This window comes from Schistocerca americana, chromosome 3 (genome assembly GCF_021461395.2).
Source record: "Schistocerca americana isolate TAMUIC-IGC-003095 chromosome 3, iqSchAmer2.1, whole genome shotgun sequence".
NCBI classification, from domain to species: Eukaryota; Metazoa; Arthropoda; class Insecta; order Orthoptera; family Acrididae; genus Schistocerca; species Schistocerca americana.
The window spans coordinates 453,589,019-453,608,862 of NC_060121.1; the positions used below are offsets into that span (position 1 = coordinate 453,589,019).

Below are 19,844 nucleotides of genomic sequence, written 5' to 3' on the forward strand. Positions count from 1 at the left end.
TAACAGAGAAGGGAAAGACACCACAATGTAGCCTGTCATCCACATTATTCAATCTGTGCACTGAGCAAACAGTAAAGCAAACCAAAACAATTTGGAAAAAATATGAAAAGGAGGTCACTAACAGAGAAGGGAAAGACACCACATTGTAGCCTGTCATCCACATTATTCAATCTGTGCACTGAGGAAACAGTAAAGCAAACCAAAACAATTTGGAAAAAGAATTAGCTCAGGATGAAATAACAAGAGGTGAAAATAAGGGGATTTTCTCCCTACATTGTTGATATACTGTTGACATTGCTACCTAGAGTTTCCATTGTTTGATTAGGAAATTAGACAGAAATTAGTAGATGAGTTTCGCTATTCGGGTAGCAAAATAACTGATGGTGGCAGAAGTACACAGGATATAAAATGCAGGCTGGCACTAGCAATGAAAGCTTTTCTGGAAAGAGAAGTATGTTGGGAAGTATATTCTAAAATTATGTGTCTGGAGTGTAGCCTTCTACATAAAAGAAATTCAGACAAGAAAAGAATGAAAGCTATTGAAATGTGGTGATACAGAAGAATGCTGAAGATTAGAAGGGTAGACTGGACAACTAATGAAGATGTATGGAATCAATTTGGGAAGAAAAGAGCGTTATGGCACACCTTGATTGAAAGGGCTACAATAATAGAACACATTCTAAGGCATGAAGAAATAGTTAAACTGGTAATAAACTATATATCTGTTTATGTCGAGGTTCAGAAAAATTGCAGCCTGGGTGGAAAAGTCGACTGATGGATTATAGAATAGAAAGGTATTGTGTGATAAGCAGTATACCCTCTTAGTGCCCTGTTGTCGCAACATAAGTGAGCAGTAGCATATACTGCTGAGCTTTAGTCACTTCTTTGTTCACTTCACCTCATGTCATAGTGTAGTAAAGCATCGATAAAAAAGGATGACAGTATAACCACCCTTCACTCTGGAGCAGAACATGGCTTCATCCGTAACTGTTTATTGCTGTTGATTTCCAAATGGGAGGTACCAATCATAAAAAAATAAAAGCCACAGTTTTCATAAATTTGTTTTCCACTTTGCTTCTACCAAATATTCACCCAGATTCAACTATAGTAATGAACAATCTGCCATATCAGATTATAGTGCTAGATAAAGCTCCAACAATGCACTGGAAGAAAGAGGATATTTTTCTGGGTACAGAGAAATATTCATTTGGAGAAAACTGAACCAGGCACGAAGAAGGTAGAATTAATGGAACTTGTAAAGCTGTATAAGCCAAACAACCCATACTACCAAACTCCATGCTACCAGTTCAATGAACTGGCTATGACAAAAGGATGCAGTATGATCAGGCTTCCCTCCATTCCATGCTCATTTCAGTCCTAATGAACTTTGAAAGTGCAGTACAAAAAAATAACAAATACAATAAAAAAATAGATCCTTTAAAACATCATGTCAACTGGTAGAGCAAGTGTGCTGAAGTTACTCAGTGCTCCTAGTGGCAGGTATAAACAACAAATTGTCATTAGCCTTATTTTACTGTGACCATTAGTTGCCAACCTACAGCCACTAAAGTGAGTATGACCACAGCTGTTCAGGAGATTATTAAGTGACAATGAAATAGCTTAAGGAACTCCGTGTGTGTGTGTGTGTGTGTGTGTGTGTGTGTGTGTGTGTGTTTTGGGGGGGGGGGGGGGGGGACAGTACAAGTTGCACACAGTGCTGTGAGTGATTGAAAGGTTGTGAACTTACAAAAATATGGGTCGGTAAGGATCCAAAACTTTGACAACCTTCCACAAAGATTAATAATGACCATGTCAAGAGTTTGCACTGTGTAGGCATCAGTATACTCAGTATACGCTCATGCCTTGAAATTTTGAGTAACAATCTTTTGACAGTGTAAGTGGATAGAAGAAATATCTTCTCACCAAGTGGCAGTGGAAGTTTTACGTACACAAGCTTTGGAGCCAGTGGCTGCTCCTTTTGGTAGAAGTGTTGAATAAGAAGGAAGAGGGGTGAAGGAGAGGGAAGGAGAGATTTAGGAGAAGGGGTAGAATTTGGGTGACTTTTCCTAATGCTACCCCTTTTCCTAAAGCTCTTCCTTCCCCATCAATCCTCCTGTGCCAGAAGAAGGAGCCACTAGCTTCAAACATACGTGTGTGTGTGTGTGTGTGTGTGTGTGTGTGTGTGTGTTTTCTGCCACCGCATGGTGAGTAGATTTTTTTATCTATCCAGTTACATTAGATTGTCAAAAACTGGTTATCTTCGTTGTTATATTAGCCCATGTGGTCACCATACCTTCTCATATAACCTTCTTGTAAGTCATTGTTGTCACCTGTCTTGATCACATTGTCATCTGTTTCCTACCTTCTGTACACTCCGTTCATTTACTTATCTGTATCATCCAGATTAATCAACACTTCACTCCTACACATTTTCTAGTATTGATTTATGTGCATGTAGAAGGGTCCATCGTTATTTACAAAATTGCATATGACAATTTGTTTATGCTTCACTACAGCACAGTGCATTCTCCTGATCATCTTTCACCAATTTATTTGCAAATTTGACAGCTATTTTCTCTCCCACCCTCCACTTATCTTGTTTGTGTGTTATTCTTTTATGTTTTCACATGTTTTTTTTCTAACAAACTGCTATGATTAACTTTTATTGTCATCTCCTACATTACTTTGTCAAGCGAAGCAGTTAATATTTTCTTCTATGATTTTCCCTTTCTGTTTCCCCAGTTTTTAAAATTTTGTCTCTTTCCATGACTTTCCCCACCAATTTTTTCTTTTCCACTCATTCTTTTCTATCATATAGACCACTTCTCTGTAGAGAAATTCTCACCCACTCACTACCACTTGTTAACCATTGTCTGTTCTCATGACTTTCGTACAATTTTTCCATATTTTTCCTTGCTTTTCTTGTTTTTCTATCTTCTTCTATCCTCTGCTTCTCTTTTTTGTCAGTACCACGATTTTTAACACTTCAAATCAGCCCCTCTTGCCATGATGTATCCCATCACATATTTACATCTGTTCTTTTCGAAAATATGCTTTTGCACTATCAAAACTATGGTTCCACATTGTGTTTCTTGAAACCTGCTTGTCCTTGGAGTTGCTCGCAAAGGCCTAACACTGAAAGTCCCTGTTTATGGATGTAATGCTACTCTACACTGCACTCCTTTATAGATTCAAATACACCAATCTCCACCAGACTTCTCTCCTTCTACAAAATCCTGCAGTTTTCTGCCCCTCATGTCTCCTTGGATAGTATCATCCACCAAACCAACTTCAAATTTCAGCAACATGCCATACTTCACCTCAAAAAGCTATCCCACCTTCTCCTAAATGCTCAACAGTTGTGTTTCCCTTCCTGTCCCTCTGCAACTCCCTAAACAGCCACACCGTCTCCTACAGACTGAGCTTGGCTAACCTCCTTAACATCCTCCAGCCTTCACTACTGCCTCCCAGACTAATAACAACTAAAAAAAAAACAATCAGTCACAACAGTACAGTGTTCACAACCTCTCTTTCAAAGCACTCTCCTCTCCTGAATTACCTGTATCATCCAAGGATCTCACTTTCACCTCTAAATCTGCATTTAATCACACTGCTTTGGTGAAGGACCTAGTTTCTTTCAAATGTAATGTCAACTGAAAATATCACTTTGCAAGCCAATCCCAAAACCTTTCCAACAGCAAAGCTGACACTGGATCCTGCCTTCAACAGTTCTGACCACGATCCCAACTTGATGAATCACCACTACCTCAAAACCATCCCTTACAAGCCTTCCGAGAATTCCTCACATCCAGCATTGCTTCACAACCCTTTCTCAGGTCCGTATAACATGACACTAACCTGTTCTCTGCTGAACTCCAGGCTGTGTTCCCTAAAGGTGATGACTCCAGCAGACAACGGATCTACCACTATGCTACTTGAACAAGAGGATTATGTTAGTGAAGGTCTACGGCAGCTGTCTGACACCTCAACATACATTTGTTTGTTTTAGGCGTTTCCCAACAACCAATCTTTCCTTCTCATGCCGTCCAGTAAATCTCCCCTGACCCAGTGTTCTGGGTAACTTTCCTGAACTCTACCCCTTAAACCTATCTTTTCCTTCACCTCTCTTTCTTCCCTTTCAGCCCTTCTGCTAGGAGGAAGAGCCACTGGTTCCAAAAGCTTTCATATGTAAAACCTTATAGGTTTTGTTAACATCAAGTATAGATTAAATGTCAGAAAGTCTTTTCTGAAAGTATTTGTACGGAGTGTAGCCATGTATGGAAGTGAAATGTGGACGATAAATAGTTTAGACAAAAAGAGAATAGAAGCTTTCGAAATGTGGTGCTACAGAAGAACGCTTAAGGTTAGATTGGTAGATCACATAACTAATGAGGAGGTATTGAACAGAATTGGGGAGAAGAGAAATTTGTGGCACAACTTGGCTAGAAGAAGGGATCGGTTGGTAGGACATGTTCTGAGGCATCAAGGGATCATCAATTTAGTATTGGAGGGTAAAAATCATAGAGGGAGACCAAGAGACGAATACACTAAGCAGATTCAGAAGGATGTAGGTTGCGGTAGGTACTGGGAGATGAAGAAGCTTGCACAGGATGGAGTAGCATGGAGAGCTCCATCAAACCAGTCTCAGGACTGAAGACCACAACGACAACAACAACAACAACAACAACATAGGTTTTATAAAATTGATTATTTTTGTTGTTATATTTTGACACATTGTGTCAATGTAAAATTTGGGCTGTGATTGTTGACTGACAATCAGAAACAGCCCCATGTTGAAATCAGCCAGAAAGTGCTTGCCACTGTGAACAGCAAAGAAAACTTCCTGAAGAACATCATACCAATATATGAGATGTGTTTATGCCTGTGATGTTGAAATAAATGAGCAGTCATCGCCAAGGGTGGACAAAGCATCTCCTCATCCGAAAAATACCATGCATGTGTCAGTCAAAGCTCAAGGATCCTTTTTGACATAAAAGGCATTGTCCATCAGGAAAAAGGTACCACCTGTGAGATGATAAACAAGGAAGTCTATCAGAGAATATCAGCATGTCTAAGGGATGCCATGTGCAGGAAGAGACCAGGAGTGTGGAAAAACTACACTCGGATGTTGCATCACGATGACGTGCCAGCTCACACCCATTACTTGCCTGCCACTATCTGGCAAAACATCAGATTCCTGTCATCTCCATCCACCCTATACCCTGGACCCAGCCACAGCAGACATTTCGCTGTGTCCCAAACTTAAAATCACTCTGAAAGGACATCACCTCCATAGGAGAGATATAGGACAATGTGACAAGAGATGTGTGCATCATCTGAGAACGAGTGTTGCAGGAGGTTTTCCAAAAATGGAAGAAACATTAAGAATGGTATACAATCAGCGGAGGGCACTACTTGGGGTGATAGTGCTAAAAATGTACAACAATGAGCAAATAAAGATGTTAAAAGCAAATTCTGTCTTTTTTTTTTTTAACACCAGTTCCAATGTTACATGGCAAGAAATAGTGAAAAGTTTAATCTTCGTGAGTTGGTAATGCTGGTGAAAGTAACTATTATGGATACTATCCCATAGCACTAGTCTTGAGCTGTGCTTCTTAGTAACAGGATGGCCATAGAAACATAAATCCATGTAGGATTGCTGGAGGAACAAACCAAAAATAATTTCTGAGTCACAGACAGGCACAACAAAAGGACAGCTAAACAAGTAATCTTTCGGACAAAAGGCCTTCTTCTGAATTAGACAAAACACACACACACACACACACACACACACACACACACACGTGCGTGTGCACGCACGCAACTCATGCACATGACCACTGTCTCTGGCTGCCGAGGCCAGATTGTCAGCAACTGCGCCAGACTGAAAGCTACAGTGCATGATGGGAGAATCAATCTGGATGGTGGGGGTAAGGAGGATGCTGGAGTGGGGAGAGGGAGGGATAGTAGGGTAGGGCTGGGGGATGGTAAGGTGCTGCTTGTGGGAGAATACAGGGCATGGTGTGGAGAGGGTAGGGCAACTAGGTGCAGTTGGCAGGTTAGATGGAGAACAGAGCTGGGGGGGACTGGAAAAGAAGAGAAGTAGAAAGACTGTGGGTGCATTAGAATGGAAGGCTGTGTAGCACTGGCATGGGAATACAGAAAGGGACAGATGGGTGAAAGACAGAGACTGCTGAACATTGAGGCCAGGAGGGTTACAGAAACATACGATATATTACAAGTAGAGTTCCAACTTGTGCAATTCAGAAAAGCTAGTGTTGGTAGGAAGGATCCAGATAGCACAGGTTGTGAAGCAGTCACTGAAATGAGGACTGTTGTGTTGGGCAGTATGCTCAGCAACTGGGTGGTGCAGTTTTTTCTTGGCCACAAATTTTTGGTGCCCATTCATGCAGACATACAGCTTGTTGGCTGTCATGCCTTCATGACTGGACTGGAGTAGGGTATGGTGATGGTGGTGGTGGTGGTGGTGGTGGTGGTGGTGGCGGCGGCGGCGGCGGCGGCGGCAGCAGCAGCAGCAGCAGCAGCAGCAGCATTGGCGGTGGCAGCAGGATGCTGGATGCACGGGACAGATCTTGCATCTACGCTTAATACAGGTATATGAGCCTTTAAGCAAGAGCTTGGAACAAGGACTGAGTAAGGATGGATGAGGATATTGTGTAAGTTCTCTGGGTTGCAGAATACCACTGTGAGAGTGGTGGAAAACATAGTGGATAGAATATTCCTCATTTCAGGGCATGACGAGATGTAGTCGAAACCCTGGCAGAGAATACGATTCAGGTTCTCCATTCCTGGGTTGTAATGAATCGTGAGGAGAATGCTCCTCTGTGGCCGGACAGTGGGACAGGCAGGCAGAGGGTAACTGGAGAGATACGGCGTGGGAGATCTGTTTTTGTACAAGGTCTATGAATGCCTTAATGAGACCCTTGGTATATTTCAAGAGGGAGTGCTCATTGCTGCAGATGCAACTGCCAAGGGTGGCTAGGCTGTATGGAAGGGACTTCTTTGTATGGAATGGGTGGCAGCTGTTGAAGTGGAGGTATTGCTGGTGGTTGGTAGGTGCATATGTAGCTATGTTTGAAATCGAGGTCAACATCAAGGAAGGCAGCTTGTTGGGTCAAGTATGATCAGATGAAGCAAATGAGGGAGAAGGTGTTGAGGAATGTGGATAGAGTGTCCTCTCCTTTGATCCAGGTCATGAAGATGTTATCAATGAATCTGAAGCAGGCGAGGGGTTTGGAATTCTGAGGGATTAGGAATGATTCCTCTAGATGGCCCACAAATAGGTTGGCACAGGATGATGCCGCACAGGTGTTGAGTGTTATATCCCGGATTTGTTCATAAGTGATACCATCAAAAGAGAAGTAATTGTACGTGAGAATGTAGTCAGTGATGGTCATCAGGAAGGAGGTTGTACGCTTGGAATGCAGGGCCAAAGTTTGTGTTCAATAGCGCCAAGTTCATGGGCACTGGGGACACTGGTGAAAAGGGAGATGGCATCAATAGTGACAAGCAGAACATTGTGTGGTAAAGGAAAAGAAACTGTGGAGAGTCGGTGGAGGAAACGGTTGGTATCTTTTATATAGTAGGATGGATTGTGGGTAATAGGCTGAAGATGCTGATCTACTAGAGCAGAGATTCTCTCAGTGGGGGACAGTAAATGGTCATAATTGTGTGCATTGGGTGGTTGGGTTTACGTACTTTAGGAAGCATGTAGAATATACGAGTGTGAGGAGTGGTAGAAGTGAGGAGAGAGATATGGGAGAGGTTCTGGGATGGGTCCAAGGATTTGAGGAGAGACTGGGATCAGTTTTAGGTGGTGGCTTGCAGTTCTTTCTGCAGATTAAAGTAAGCTTGCATGGTGAGGGATTTGGGAAAGGATGGTGAGGCAGGGTTCAAGGTTAAGAAATTCTGAAAAGTTAACAGGGAAAGATTATGAGGTCTTAGGGGTGGATGACAGTTGGATGGAAGAGAGAACTGAGTCAGGCAAGATTCAACATTGGTCTATCATTGAGTCTGACTGGTGAGCCTGACTCAGTTCACTCCTCCATTTAACCATGATCCTCCCCCACTGTTCCTTAATCACGGCCCTGTTAACTTTCCAGAATTTTATTAATATCAAACCTTGTCTCACCATCATCCCCCAAAAACCTCAACACGCGAGCTAACCTTACAATGTTGTTTTGAATCACAAATATTACCTGGCAGAAGGACTCCTCCAGTTGACAGATTCATTCACCTACAAACTTTGCCACAATGAGCCAATTCTATAAATCCAGCAGTATCTCCTCAAATCCATAGGCTCATCCAAGCACCTCTACTTGGAGTCCATCTCTCTCCTCAACCCTTTCACTCCCCATCTTCTACCCTCTACATGCTTCCCAAAATATGTAGATCCAACCACTCAGTACACATCATTGTTGCCAGTTGCTGTGCCTCCGCAGAGAGAATCTCTACTTCTGTAGACTAATACCCACAACACGTTCTACTATAAAACACCAACCATTTTCTCCACTGACTCTCCACAGTTCCTGTTCCTTTACCACATTATGTCCTGTTTGTCACTACTAATGCCTCCTCAAATGTTGACCTCCACCTCAAATATGGTTACATCTGTACCTCTGTCCATGTCAGACCTACCCACCACCAACAACACCTCCACTTCAATAGCTGCCATCCATTCCATACCAACAAGTCCATTCCACACAGCCTAGCTACCTGTGGCAGTTGCATCTGTAGTGCGCAGATCCTGTCAAAACATACTAAGGGTCTCATTGAGGCTTTCACAGACCATATTTACTCTCCCAACCTTTTACAGCAACAGATCTCCCATGTCTTATCTCTTCAAAGTCCCACTGTCCGGCCACAGAGAAGCATTCCCCTCATGTCTCATTACCACCCACGAATGGAGCAATTGAATCACATTCTCCACCATGGTTTCCACTACATCTTGTCTGCCCTGAAATGAGAATGTCCTATCCACTATGCTCCCCACTCCTCCCATAGTGGTACTCTGCTGCCTACTGAACCTATTCAGTATCCTCATCCGTCCTTACATGACCCCCTGCTCCTAACCCCTTGCCTCATGGTTCATATACCTGTAATAGACCTAGATGCAAGACCTGTCCTGTATATCCTGCCACCACCACCTAATCCAGTCAGGTAACGAGCACGGCTATCCCATCAAAGTCACGGCTGCCTGTGAAACTAGTCATGTGATCTACAAGCTAAACTGGAATCACTATGCTTCATTCTATGTGGACATGACAATCAACAAGCTGTCTGTCTGCACAAATGGCCAAGAAACAGCTGGAGCACCCAACTGCTGAGCATTCTGCCCAACACAACAGACTTCATTTCAATGACTGCTTCATAGCTTCTCTCATCTGGATCCTTACTACCAACACCAGCTTTTCTGAAAGGCGCAGGTGGAAACTACCTGCAGTATATCCTACATTCCCATAATCCTTCTGGCCCCAACCTGCATTAGTACTGTCTCTCATCCACCTATGCTCTTCTCTATTCCCATGCAGCCTTCTATTCCAATGCATCAACAGTCTTCTTCCTTCTCTATTTTTCAAACCCCCTCCCCCGTCACCCTCCATCTACAATCTTGATTGCAACTTGTCGCCCTACCCTCTCCTCACCTCATCCCTGTATGCTCCGATAAGCAGCACTTCACCATCCCTCACCCCTACCCTACTATCCCTCCCTGTCCCTGTCCCAGCCTCCTCCTTACACCACCACCAAGATTGCTTCTCTTATCATGCACTGTAGCTCAAGTCTGTCCTTGTCAGCCAGAGACTGTGGTCATGTGTGTGAGTTGCTTTTGCATGAATGTATGTGTGTATGATTTCTAATTCTGAACATGGCCTTTTGACCATAAGCTTACTTTTTTTAGCAGTCTTTTTGTTGTGCCTTTCTGTGAATCAGCATCTCCACTATGTGGTGGGTAGCCATTTATCCTTTTCATAATATTGTCATTATTCCATCCCGAATTTTCCATTGTTTATTTATTTATTTACTTATTTATTAAAGCTGCAATTTTTTTTTCAAAAATAATGTGATGGAGCTATGCTGCTCAGGTGTAGGACTCTAAAATACATCAAAACCATACAAATTCAATGAATAAAATCACTGACCAGTTTCAGGAGGGGAAAAAAAGAACTGCACACACACAAATGCTAATGTTAAAACAGTGAGACTCTACAATGATAATTTCAAATAATGTGCATGGAATGGGATAGGCATAATGTACTGAAATCAACAAGCATGATAAGAGTTTAACAGAAGAGAAATTCAGGAGTAAACACAGATGGAAGCCATCTTTGTTTCAAAATTGTGTTGTACAAGATGATGCAAATGAAACAAAGTTATTGCAATAATGGAAAGCCATGTATGAATTACAAACAATTATTAAGAAATAGATTTGAATGATGGAAAGCAAAAAGAAAGCACCAGCAACTACCGGACAAGACTTTCAGAGTATCATTCTTCTTCAGTTCAGGAAGGTTAGAGACACGAACACTCATTCACACTTCAGATTCATTCATGTGATTTGTCATGCTATGGCCCAGCGAGACCCTTGAGAATGTGTGCGCCTAAACATCTTGCTCTGCAAAATAATCAAAATATAGCAACACTAATTTTTGTTTGTCTATCTAGCACACAGCAATTTGTTTTAAATTTGGCTTGTGGCCTGCCCTTTCTGTCACTGTTCATAAAGAAAACAAAAGACTAAAAATGTAACTGCATTAATTAGCCATGTGCAACATGTGAACAGGTCACCACAATATGACCAAGCCAATCTATGGTATAATGCAGTGCCAAACAATTTAATTTAAATAAGAGAAAGCAACCCAAGGTAGAGAGTGAGACACTGAGACTCTGAGATTTGTTCATTGGACATAAATTAAAAATAACTTATATATTTATTTTGATGTCTTGAGCATTAAATATCTACATCTACGTCTACATCTGTACTCTGCAAACCACTGTGAGGTGCATGGTAGAGGATACGTCCCATTGTACCAGTGTCTTCCTGTTCCATTCAAGTACGGAGTGTGGGAAGAATGATTGACTGAATACCTCTGTGCATGCAGCAATTATTCTAATCTTATCCTCATGATGCATATGTGAGCAACACATATGGGATTATAGTGTATTCTTAGAGTAATCGTTTAAAGCCATTTCTTGAAACTTTTGTAGCAGACTTTCCAGATAGTTTACGTCTCTCTTCTATAGCCTTCCAATTCAGGTCATTCACTATCTCTGTGGCACTCTTACCACAGATTAAACAAACCTATGACTATTCGTACTGCCCTTCTCTGTAGATGATCAATATCTCCGGCTAGTCCTATCTAGTACAGGTCCCAAACACTTGAGCAATATTCTAGAACTGGTCGCCACAGTGATTTGTAAGCAATCTCCTTTGTAGAATGGATGCACTTCCCCATTATTCTACCAATAAACCAAAGTCTATAACCTGCTTTACCCATGACTGAACCTATGTGATCATTCCATGAGCTACCAAATCCAAACAGTGACTCACTGATATTACACTCACAGGATACTATGTTTTGTCATTTTGTGAAGTGCACAATCTTACATTTCAGAACGTTTAAAGCAAGTTGCCAATCTTTAGGTCACTTTGAAATCATATCAAGATCTGATTGAATATTTATGCAGCTTCTCTCAGAGAGTACTGCAGTATAGATAACTGCATCAGCTGCAAAAAGCCTGATTTCACTATTAATATCGTTTGCAAGGTCATTAATAAGCAACATGAACAGCAAGGGTCCCAGCACACTTCCTTGGGGCACACCCAAAATTACTTCTACATTTGACAATTACTCTCCATCCAAAATAACCTGCAGTTTCCTCCCTACCAAAAAGTCCTCAATCCAGTCACAAATCTCACTTGATATCCCATGTGATTGTACTTGTGACAATAAGCATAGGTGTATAGGTGTGGCACTGCATCAAATGCTTTTCATTAATCAAGGAATACAGCATCTACCTGACAGCCTTGATCCAAAGCTTTCAGTATGTCATGTGAGAAAAGTGGGAGTTGGGTTTAACATGATAAATGTTTTTGAAATCCATGCTGGTTGGCACTGAGGAGGTCATTCTGTTCAAGATACCTTATTATGTTTGAGCACAGAATATGTTCTAAGATTCTGCAACAAATTGATGTCACGGATATTGGACAGTAGTTTTGTGGATCGCTTCTACCACCCTTCTTGTAGATAGGTGGATCTGCGCTTTTTTCCAAGAACTGAGCACAATTTTTTGTTTGATGGATCTATGACACTTTATAGTTAGAAGATGGGCTCCCTCAGCCACGAATTCAGTATAGAATCTGACAGGGAAACCATCAGGCCCTGGAGCTTCGTTCAGTTTTAACAGTTTCAACCGTTTCTCAACACCACTGACACTAATATTTCTTTCACTCATCTTTTCAGTGGTACAGGGATTAAATTGGAGCAATTTTCCTGGATTTTCTTTGTAAAGGAACATTTGAAAATGGGGCTCAGTATTTCAGCTTTTGCTTTGTTACCCTCAATTTCAGCTCCTGTCTCATTCACTAGGGACTGGACACTAGCTTTGGTGCAACGAACAGCCTTTCTTTGGGTTCTGTGAAAACACACTTGACAATATTCTGTTACGGTAGTCACTGAAGGCACAATGCATTGCTCTCTTGACAGTCAAACATGTTTCATTCATTCAGGATCTCTCTCTCTCTCTCTCTCTCTCTCTCTCTCTCTCTCTCTCTCTCTGTAGCACTACACTTTGTTTTACATCGGTTACACAGTTATTACTGCTCTTTAGAAGTTTCTTTACAGTGACTGTGTACCACGGAGTTCCCTCCCATTATGAACTGTTCTACTGGGTACATATCCATCCAGTGCAGGGTCAACTATTCTTTTGAACTTAAGCCAGAGTTCCTCTACATGCTCCTGCCCTGTGCTAAAAATTTCAAGTTACTCACTGAGATAAGACACTAATGATTTTTTATCTAGTTTACTGACCACATATATATCTTTCTGCTTGTTTTAGTAGTCTTCTGTACTTTGGTAATCACTGCTCCCATAACTGCATCATGGTCATTGATATAAGTTTTGATGTGGACGTCCTCAAAGAGATCAGGTCTATTTGCTGCCATTAGATCCAATATATTTCCATTATGAGTGGAGCTCTTAACAATCTGTTCTAGGTAGTTTTCAGAGAAGACATTTAATAAATTTCACAGGATGTCTTATCATGCTCACTGCTAACAAAACTAATTTTCCCAGTTAACTGTTGGATGATTCAAGTCTCCACCTATGACTACAATATAATAGGGGAACTTATGTACAAGTGAAATGAGGTTTTCCCTAAAGTCTTTGGTTACATCAGGAGACAAGTCTGGTGGGCGATAGAAGGATCCAATTATCATTTTATGACTAACCCCTGATACTGAGTCTTGGCCAATCAATCTCACATGCAGCTTCAATTTCTACCTCAGTGGATTTGAGTTTCTTGTCTACTGCGACATACTGTTTGTCCATCCTTTTGATATACACTTAAATTTTCCCCAAAAATTTCACTGCTATCAATTTCAGGTTTCAACCAGCTCTTTCTGAATCTAATATTATGCGAGCTTCACTGCTTTTCATGAGCACTTCAAACTCCGGCACTTTGTTGCGAATGCTTCGGCAGTTTACCATTAGGATTTTAAGACTCTCACCTGTTGGTGGTGTTTCTTTTGATCTTACCCTGATAATTCTGGATTTCCTGCAGATATTGTTATCTGGATTGGATAGAGTTGCCTGATCTAAAAAAACCTTTTGTCCATCTCACACACAGTCCGCTACTTGAGTAGCAGCCTCTGACGTGTAGTGCACACCTGACCAATTTAAGAGTAACCTACAGCTCTCAACCCTATGTCACAAGTCCTGAAAGTCACAGCCTAGCTTGTCTCAGAACTTTCAAAGTCTCTGGTTTCGTCTTTCAACCTGAATCAGAACAAAAGGGCCATGATCAGTTCTGGGGACAATACTACAAATTGTGAGCTTCATTGAAATTCCAAGTGCAAGGCTACTCTTCTCGACCTTCTCAACAAAATGCTCATAGATTCTGCAAAGAACAAAGGAAGCTTCATAAAATTTTCAAAAACGCACGATTATTTGCATTGATATACAATAAAGTTCATGGAAGATGTAGTCTTTCACAGAACTGTAAACCACAAATGCCGATTTGCTATGAAATAAATTACACACCCAAAACACTCATACTGGTAATTTGTGAAAATATAGTTTTGTAAGCATCTGAAATTTCTCAAAATAACCTATTTCTCACATGATACAATGATATAAGAGAACAATTGTTCTGAACAAGTATAGGGGTACTGTTCTCTGAAATTTTAAAAGAGCACAATAAAGTTTATGCCTACAATTAAGAATAAGAGTACAAGTTAATCGTAGCACTCACAATGTTCAAAATTTCACAATGTATCACAATACCAATGGGTCTTGATACAATCAATGATAGATATGCAGAAACAATGCAAACAGTAAAATTTGTGAATCTAGAACTTTAAATTGGCACGTGATCTTGTACATGCAGTCTCACACAAAGGAAAATTCCTAAGGTGGCTTTTATATATAAATAAATGCGTGTATTGTACATATTTTTAACTTAGCTGATTCTGTGCATACTTCTACACTGGCTTGCTAAAGTAGTCACTGCAGCGTGAGTTTATCTTGATCAAAATCGCTAAACTGTGCAGTACCAAAAAATCACGTCTTCTGCCTGTTGCAGCTAACAATGTTAATTTCTGATTTTTAAAATTTGGCTGTTATCAATACGCAAAATTAGTTAAAAGGTATATTCATTCAAAAAGACTAGTGAAAATCATAAGCATGAAAAAAAAATCTTCATTACAAGATAAAGCTAAAATTGCAAAACATGTGACTAACATGGAATTCCACAAAACTTTCAAGCCACTCAATGAGAGTGTCTCTTACCTATCCTGAAAAACTAATTCCTGAAATATTTTACCACAAAATTACAAATGTTTCATGGAGAGCTTCTCATACTATCAGGAAGTAGTCTAACTAAAAACACACACATTACTTACAAGGGCAATTTTCATATTATTACAGCGTGATAAATTCTGTGAAAGTGGAGTACACAAGCATTCTACAGTGGCTCAACCTGCACTTGTATATGCCAATGCATCTACTTAATGAATGTATAAAACCTTTGAAGCGAGAAATTTGTGATAATTCACATTTTATGCAGAAAGAGTGAGAGTCAGTAAATGTGTAATGAAGTTAAAGAAAATGATGATCTACAATAACAAGTGACTGGGGCTATAATCTGATAAACCCAATCAAAGTTTGAGCTCTCCATCTTTATCGAAAAAGGGAGGTAGGATTTAAAGTCTCATTCACAAGAAAGTCAATAGAATTCAATGACTAGCTCAATTTGACAGGAGTGATGAAATTAACTGCTCACTGCCTGAAGAAATCACACCAATATTAAAGTGATTTAGGTAGATCATCTAAATCTGAATGGTTGGATTGGGAGTTGAAACTCATTACTCGTGCACATATGTACAGTATATTAGCTCCTGCACCACCTCATTTCATGGGAGACATGAATGAGAGAAAAGGAAAATGTAGTGGTGAAGTCTAAAGACTACAATGTCAAAATATCTTATCTAAAGACTTTCTCCAGTTGTTGTTCTGGAATACTGACACTCACTGACTTCTTTCTTTATTTTTAAAATTCCCAAGTATATTTCCAAGGGCAAAAGCTATGGCTGTAGAACTAATTAGAATTATTACAAATCCATAATGATCACACTGACATAATGACAATCTATATAATGTAACTGGACACATCACCAAGCAGTGGCAGTAGAAAACCCATATGAAGGTTAAAGAAATGTGCACATTTTCAGAACCAGTGGCTCCTCCTACTCACAGAATGAAAAGGCACGGGGGTGATGGATAAGGAAAGGTAAGGTTTAAGGAGGGTCACCCAGAACCCCGAGTCAGGGATGACTTACCGACGACAAGGACCAACTGACTGAGAATGAGAAGGAAACACTGGTTATTGGGGAGTGCCCCAGACAAGATATGAAAACCTGCGAGCTTAAAGGTTGAAGATAAGAGTAATATACAAGAGACACATTAGTGACAAAACTTAAAACAAGAGTTAATAATAGCAGAAAAATAAGTGCACTGTATGTGGTAGAGGTGGGAGGAGAGGAAAAATTAGACAGGTCAGAAAATAAAGATATGGAAAAGCAAAAGGGCATGAAGAAAGGAATAATTACTGGGAAGAAATGTTTCAACTGAAGAAATTAATGGAAATTAAGGCCAGGTGGGTGATGAGAACAAGAAAACGTTGTAATGGCAGTTCCCATCTGCAGAGTTCTGAGAAATTAGTGTCTGGGTGAAGAATCCAGATGGCATGTATGGTGAAACAGGCACTGAGGTCATGACTGTAATGTTGTAGAATATGTTCTGCAACAGAATATTGTGTGTTGGCAGTATACACCATCTATCTATGCCCATTCATCCTAATTGATAACTTGGTGGTAGTCATACCAACGTAAGAGGCCAAACAGTGTTTACAGATATTCCAAGTGTGATGGGCAAAACATCAGACAGAATGGGTTTCATTTCTGAGCCTGATTTTAAGAAGCATGCAAATAATTTTTTAAAGAGATGTGTGACATTATCTTAAAGAATATCACTTCAGATGTGCAATTTTGTGCTATGTGATTTCCCCTAACTATATCCTATACTATAGTATAGTATCAGAAGAACCCTGTAAAAATAGTAACTGGATGATCCCTCTATTCATATAAGGTACTATTGTTGGACACAAATATAATGAAAAGGAAACAAGAACATGCAATAAGGAAACAAGAACATGCAATATGCAGGGAGGTTCATATGGCAATAAAAGTAAATGCTACATACCCTGTTGAACTGTCCAGAACCAAACTTTTTTCAATTTCTTCAAAATTTCTTAAGTCTCTTATGTAAACTTCTCTTTGTCGGCCCTAAAAAGTAATGAATGATGTGAAATATTGTCAACTGCATAAGGCAAATACTGACTGTAGAATAAAGAGCTTACCGAATCAAAGCCAGTGGTAAGTATTCTATTAGAATCCCCTAACCAAACAATTCTAGAGTCTTTGATGCTCTGATGGCTGTTGGCTGACTGACTGATGGGTACAGAAGCCCGTGGGTCGACAACCCGCACCTGTTTGTCCTTGCAGGATGTAGCTAAGAGTATTCCATCTTTTTTCCAACTTACAGACTGGATTACATCACAATGGTCTGCATTTGCTGTACAAAAGAAATAACAGAATAGATTGAACTATATTTAAACACTTTGTCACAAGTAATAAAATGTGACTCATAATTCAAGAAATGAAAGACTTTTATAGAAACATTAGGAAGAAAATACGGAGCAAACTAATGAGGGCACAGATGTTGACACCAAACAAGCTTTCCTTACAGTTTCATACGAGAATGAAGCAAGATAATATTGCAAGCATACTTACAGAACAGTTCTCTCTCTGCAAGGATATCCCATAAGGTAAGAGTGGTGAATGATGTGCTTGTCAAGAGACAATCTGCTACTGGATGAAAACAGACTGTTTCCACACGGCGCTGTTTGTGTGAAAACGTGCACTCCGAGTTTGTGAGATTTTCTTCCAGCCCATTTTCTGGAATCTGCCATATTTTCACCTGATGGAAGAGTTGAAAGTCATAATCACTCAATACCACTTTTAATAGAAAAAATAAACAGTTGCAATAAGAGAAGATAATTCAACTTACTACAATGACAGGTGGAAAACTTAGAAATTTCAGGTCAGATTACTTTAACTAAGCAAAGATGAATTACAATCAATAATATGAAATAGATAATTATGCTGCACTGACTAATGTGTAGCCATTCATGACTCAGAAGATAACACTTTTTTTTTTTTACTTGCAGTGCTTATACAACCTTGTGAATGAATGAGATGAATGAAAGCCACAGAGAAAAAAATTAAGTAAGCATAGTATAAAAATTAGCTGCTGTTATGAAACCAAAATATGTGAGCCAACAGTAAATAAAACATGAAGGAACTACTACAAGGGTTCAATGAAAGAGGATTACAACGCCAAACATTTAGGAGATGGCAACTGAAGATGTTATGTTGAAAGGTGTTCAGACAGAATGGTAATAACTCACTTTTTATGGTGGTTCATTTTTATTACATCTTGAGTGGTTTCAAGTCACCTAGAGACTCATCATCACATTGTACACACTTTTAATGATTGATTGTTGCATTGTGAGGTTCATTGTGTAGCAGTAGCAAGACAGAAGAAAACAAAACAACAACCAAGCACTGAACATGTTGGTATATTAGGGATTCGTTACATCATAAGATCACCTAATATAATTAGCATCCATAACTTAAATTTTGGTGCACAAACAACTTTTTTTGGACACATAATTCATTTTTCCCAGTTATGTTGATTCCACAGGACTAAACAAACTACCACAGGCAACAGTTCCCACATGCTTTACAGTAAATGAACAAACCAAAGAATGTTACAATTCTTGAGACTAAAATGGCCAATCCATCTTTTCACAAATTTTATATATATAAACTAACTTGTGACAACTGCCCCTGCTGTGGTGTGAAAATGGAAACTAAGCTAGGTAAAGTAAAAAACATTTGTAAGCTCAGAAATCAGTTTCAGAACCGGAGTATTATTATTTGAAATACAAGACCAGAAAGTCAGTATCCCTCAATATTAACATAGGAACAAGCATGCGCTTTGTACGTCTGTCACTACAACTGTAAACTTTTATTTAGTGTCATTTTCAAAATAACATCATGTTCTTAAAGGCTGAATGTAAATTAGTGGTTTTACCACATGGTCCCTCAATAACAACACAGTCCCTCTCTAAATGCCAAAACACATATCATGATGCCTCTTTCACTCTCATAGTTCATCGGTAGTTTCCTTGCCTGTCATTTCGAGCAGTCTACAAGCTTTCTCAGTCTTCTATTGCCTGATCTATATGCAAAGCTAGCTGTGGTTACTAATGTAGCTTGATATGGAATCTACATACTTTAAATGAATGGCAACAAAGGCTATAGAGTACTTTACACCTAATCCCTATTACAGATAAACCGCAGTTTCCCATTATTTATCCACTTAACTGAATCTTATCGACAATGTAGGAAAAGATAGATTGCTACTTACCATAAAGGAGACATATTAAGTTGCAGGCAAGCACAATTAAAAGACACTTACATAAAGTTTTTGGCCATAGCCTTTATCACCAAGAAAAAAAACACACACCATTCATACGCACACACACAAACAAGCACACCTCACACACACATGACCACCAACTCCAGCATCTCGGGCCGGAGGAGTTGGTGGTCATGAGTGCATGAGGTGTGCTTGCTTGTGTGTTTCTCTTTTTCTGGTGAAGACTGTGGCCACACACTCTATGTATGTGTCTTGATTGCACCTGTCTGCAACTTAACATGTTTCCTTTACAGTAAGTAGCAATCTACCCTTTCCTACAATGTTGATATTCCTACCTGGAGTGTCCATTTTTTAACTGAATCTTACAATCTTTTTTATTCTTGAAACAGAAATCCAGCTCAGCTTTGCATGGATAGCATTAAATATTCTAAGGTGGACAACTTGTGTGGTGTATTTTGTTTGCAGGTCACTGTGTGGAGTTACAAGTAAATAAATTTCAGAGAGCTGGAAAACTGTCTGGAGGCATGAACATTGTGTGTTCCA

At 39.9% G+C, this 19,844-nt stretch overlaps 1 protein-coding gene across 2 annotated transcripts in view; it reads right to left on the reverse strand.

The window, feature by feature from the left end:
* LOC124607137 (coronin-7) overlaps positions 1-19,844 on the reverse strand; it is a 238,059-nt gene that overhangs the window by 194,727 nt on the left and 23,488 nt on the right. For both annotated transcript variants that reach the window (XM_047139346.1, XM_047139345.1), the window contains exons 3-5: positions 17,588-17,774; positions 17,155-17,369; positions 16,998-17,080 (exon numbers count right to left, since the gene is read on the reverse strand). In XM_047139346.1, coding sequence (XP_046995302.1) covers positions 16,998-17,080; positions 17,155-17,369; positions 17,588-17,774 — 485 coding nt within the window. The remainder of the gene's footprint in view (positions 1-16,997; positions 17,081-17,154; positions 17,370-17,587; positions 17,775-19,844) is intronic.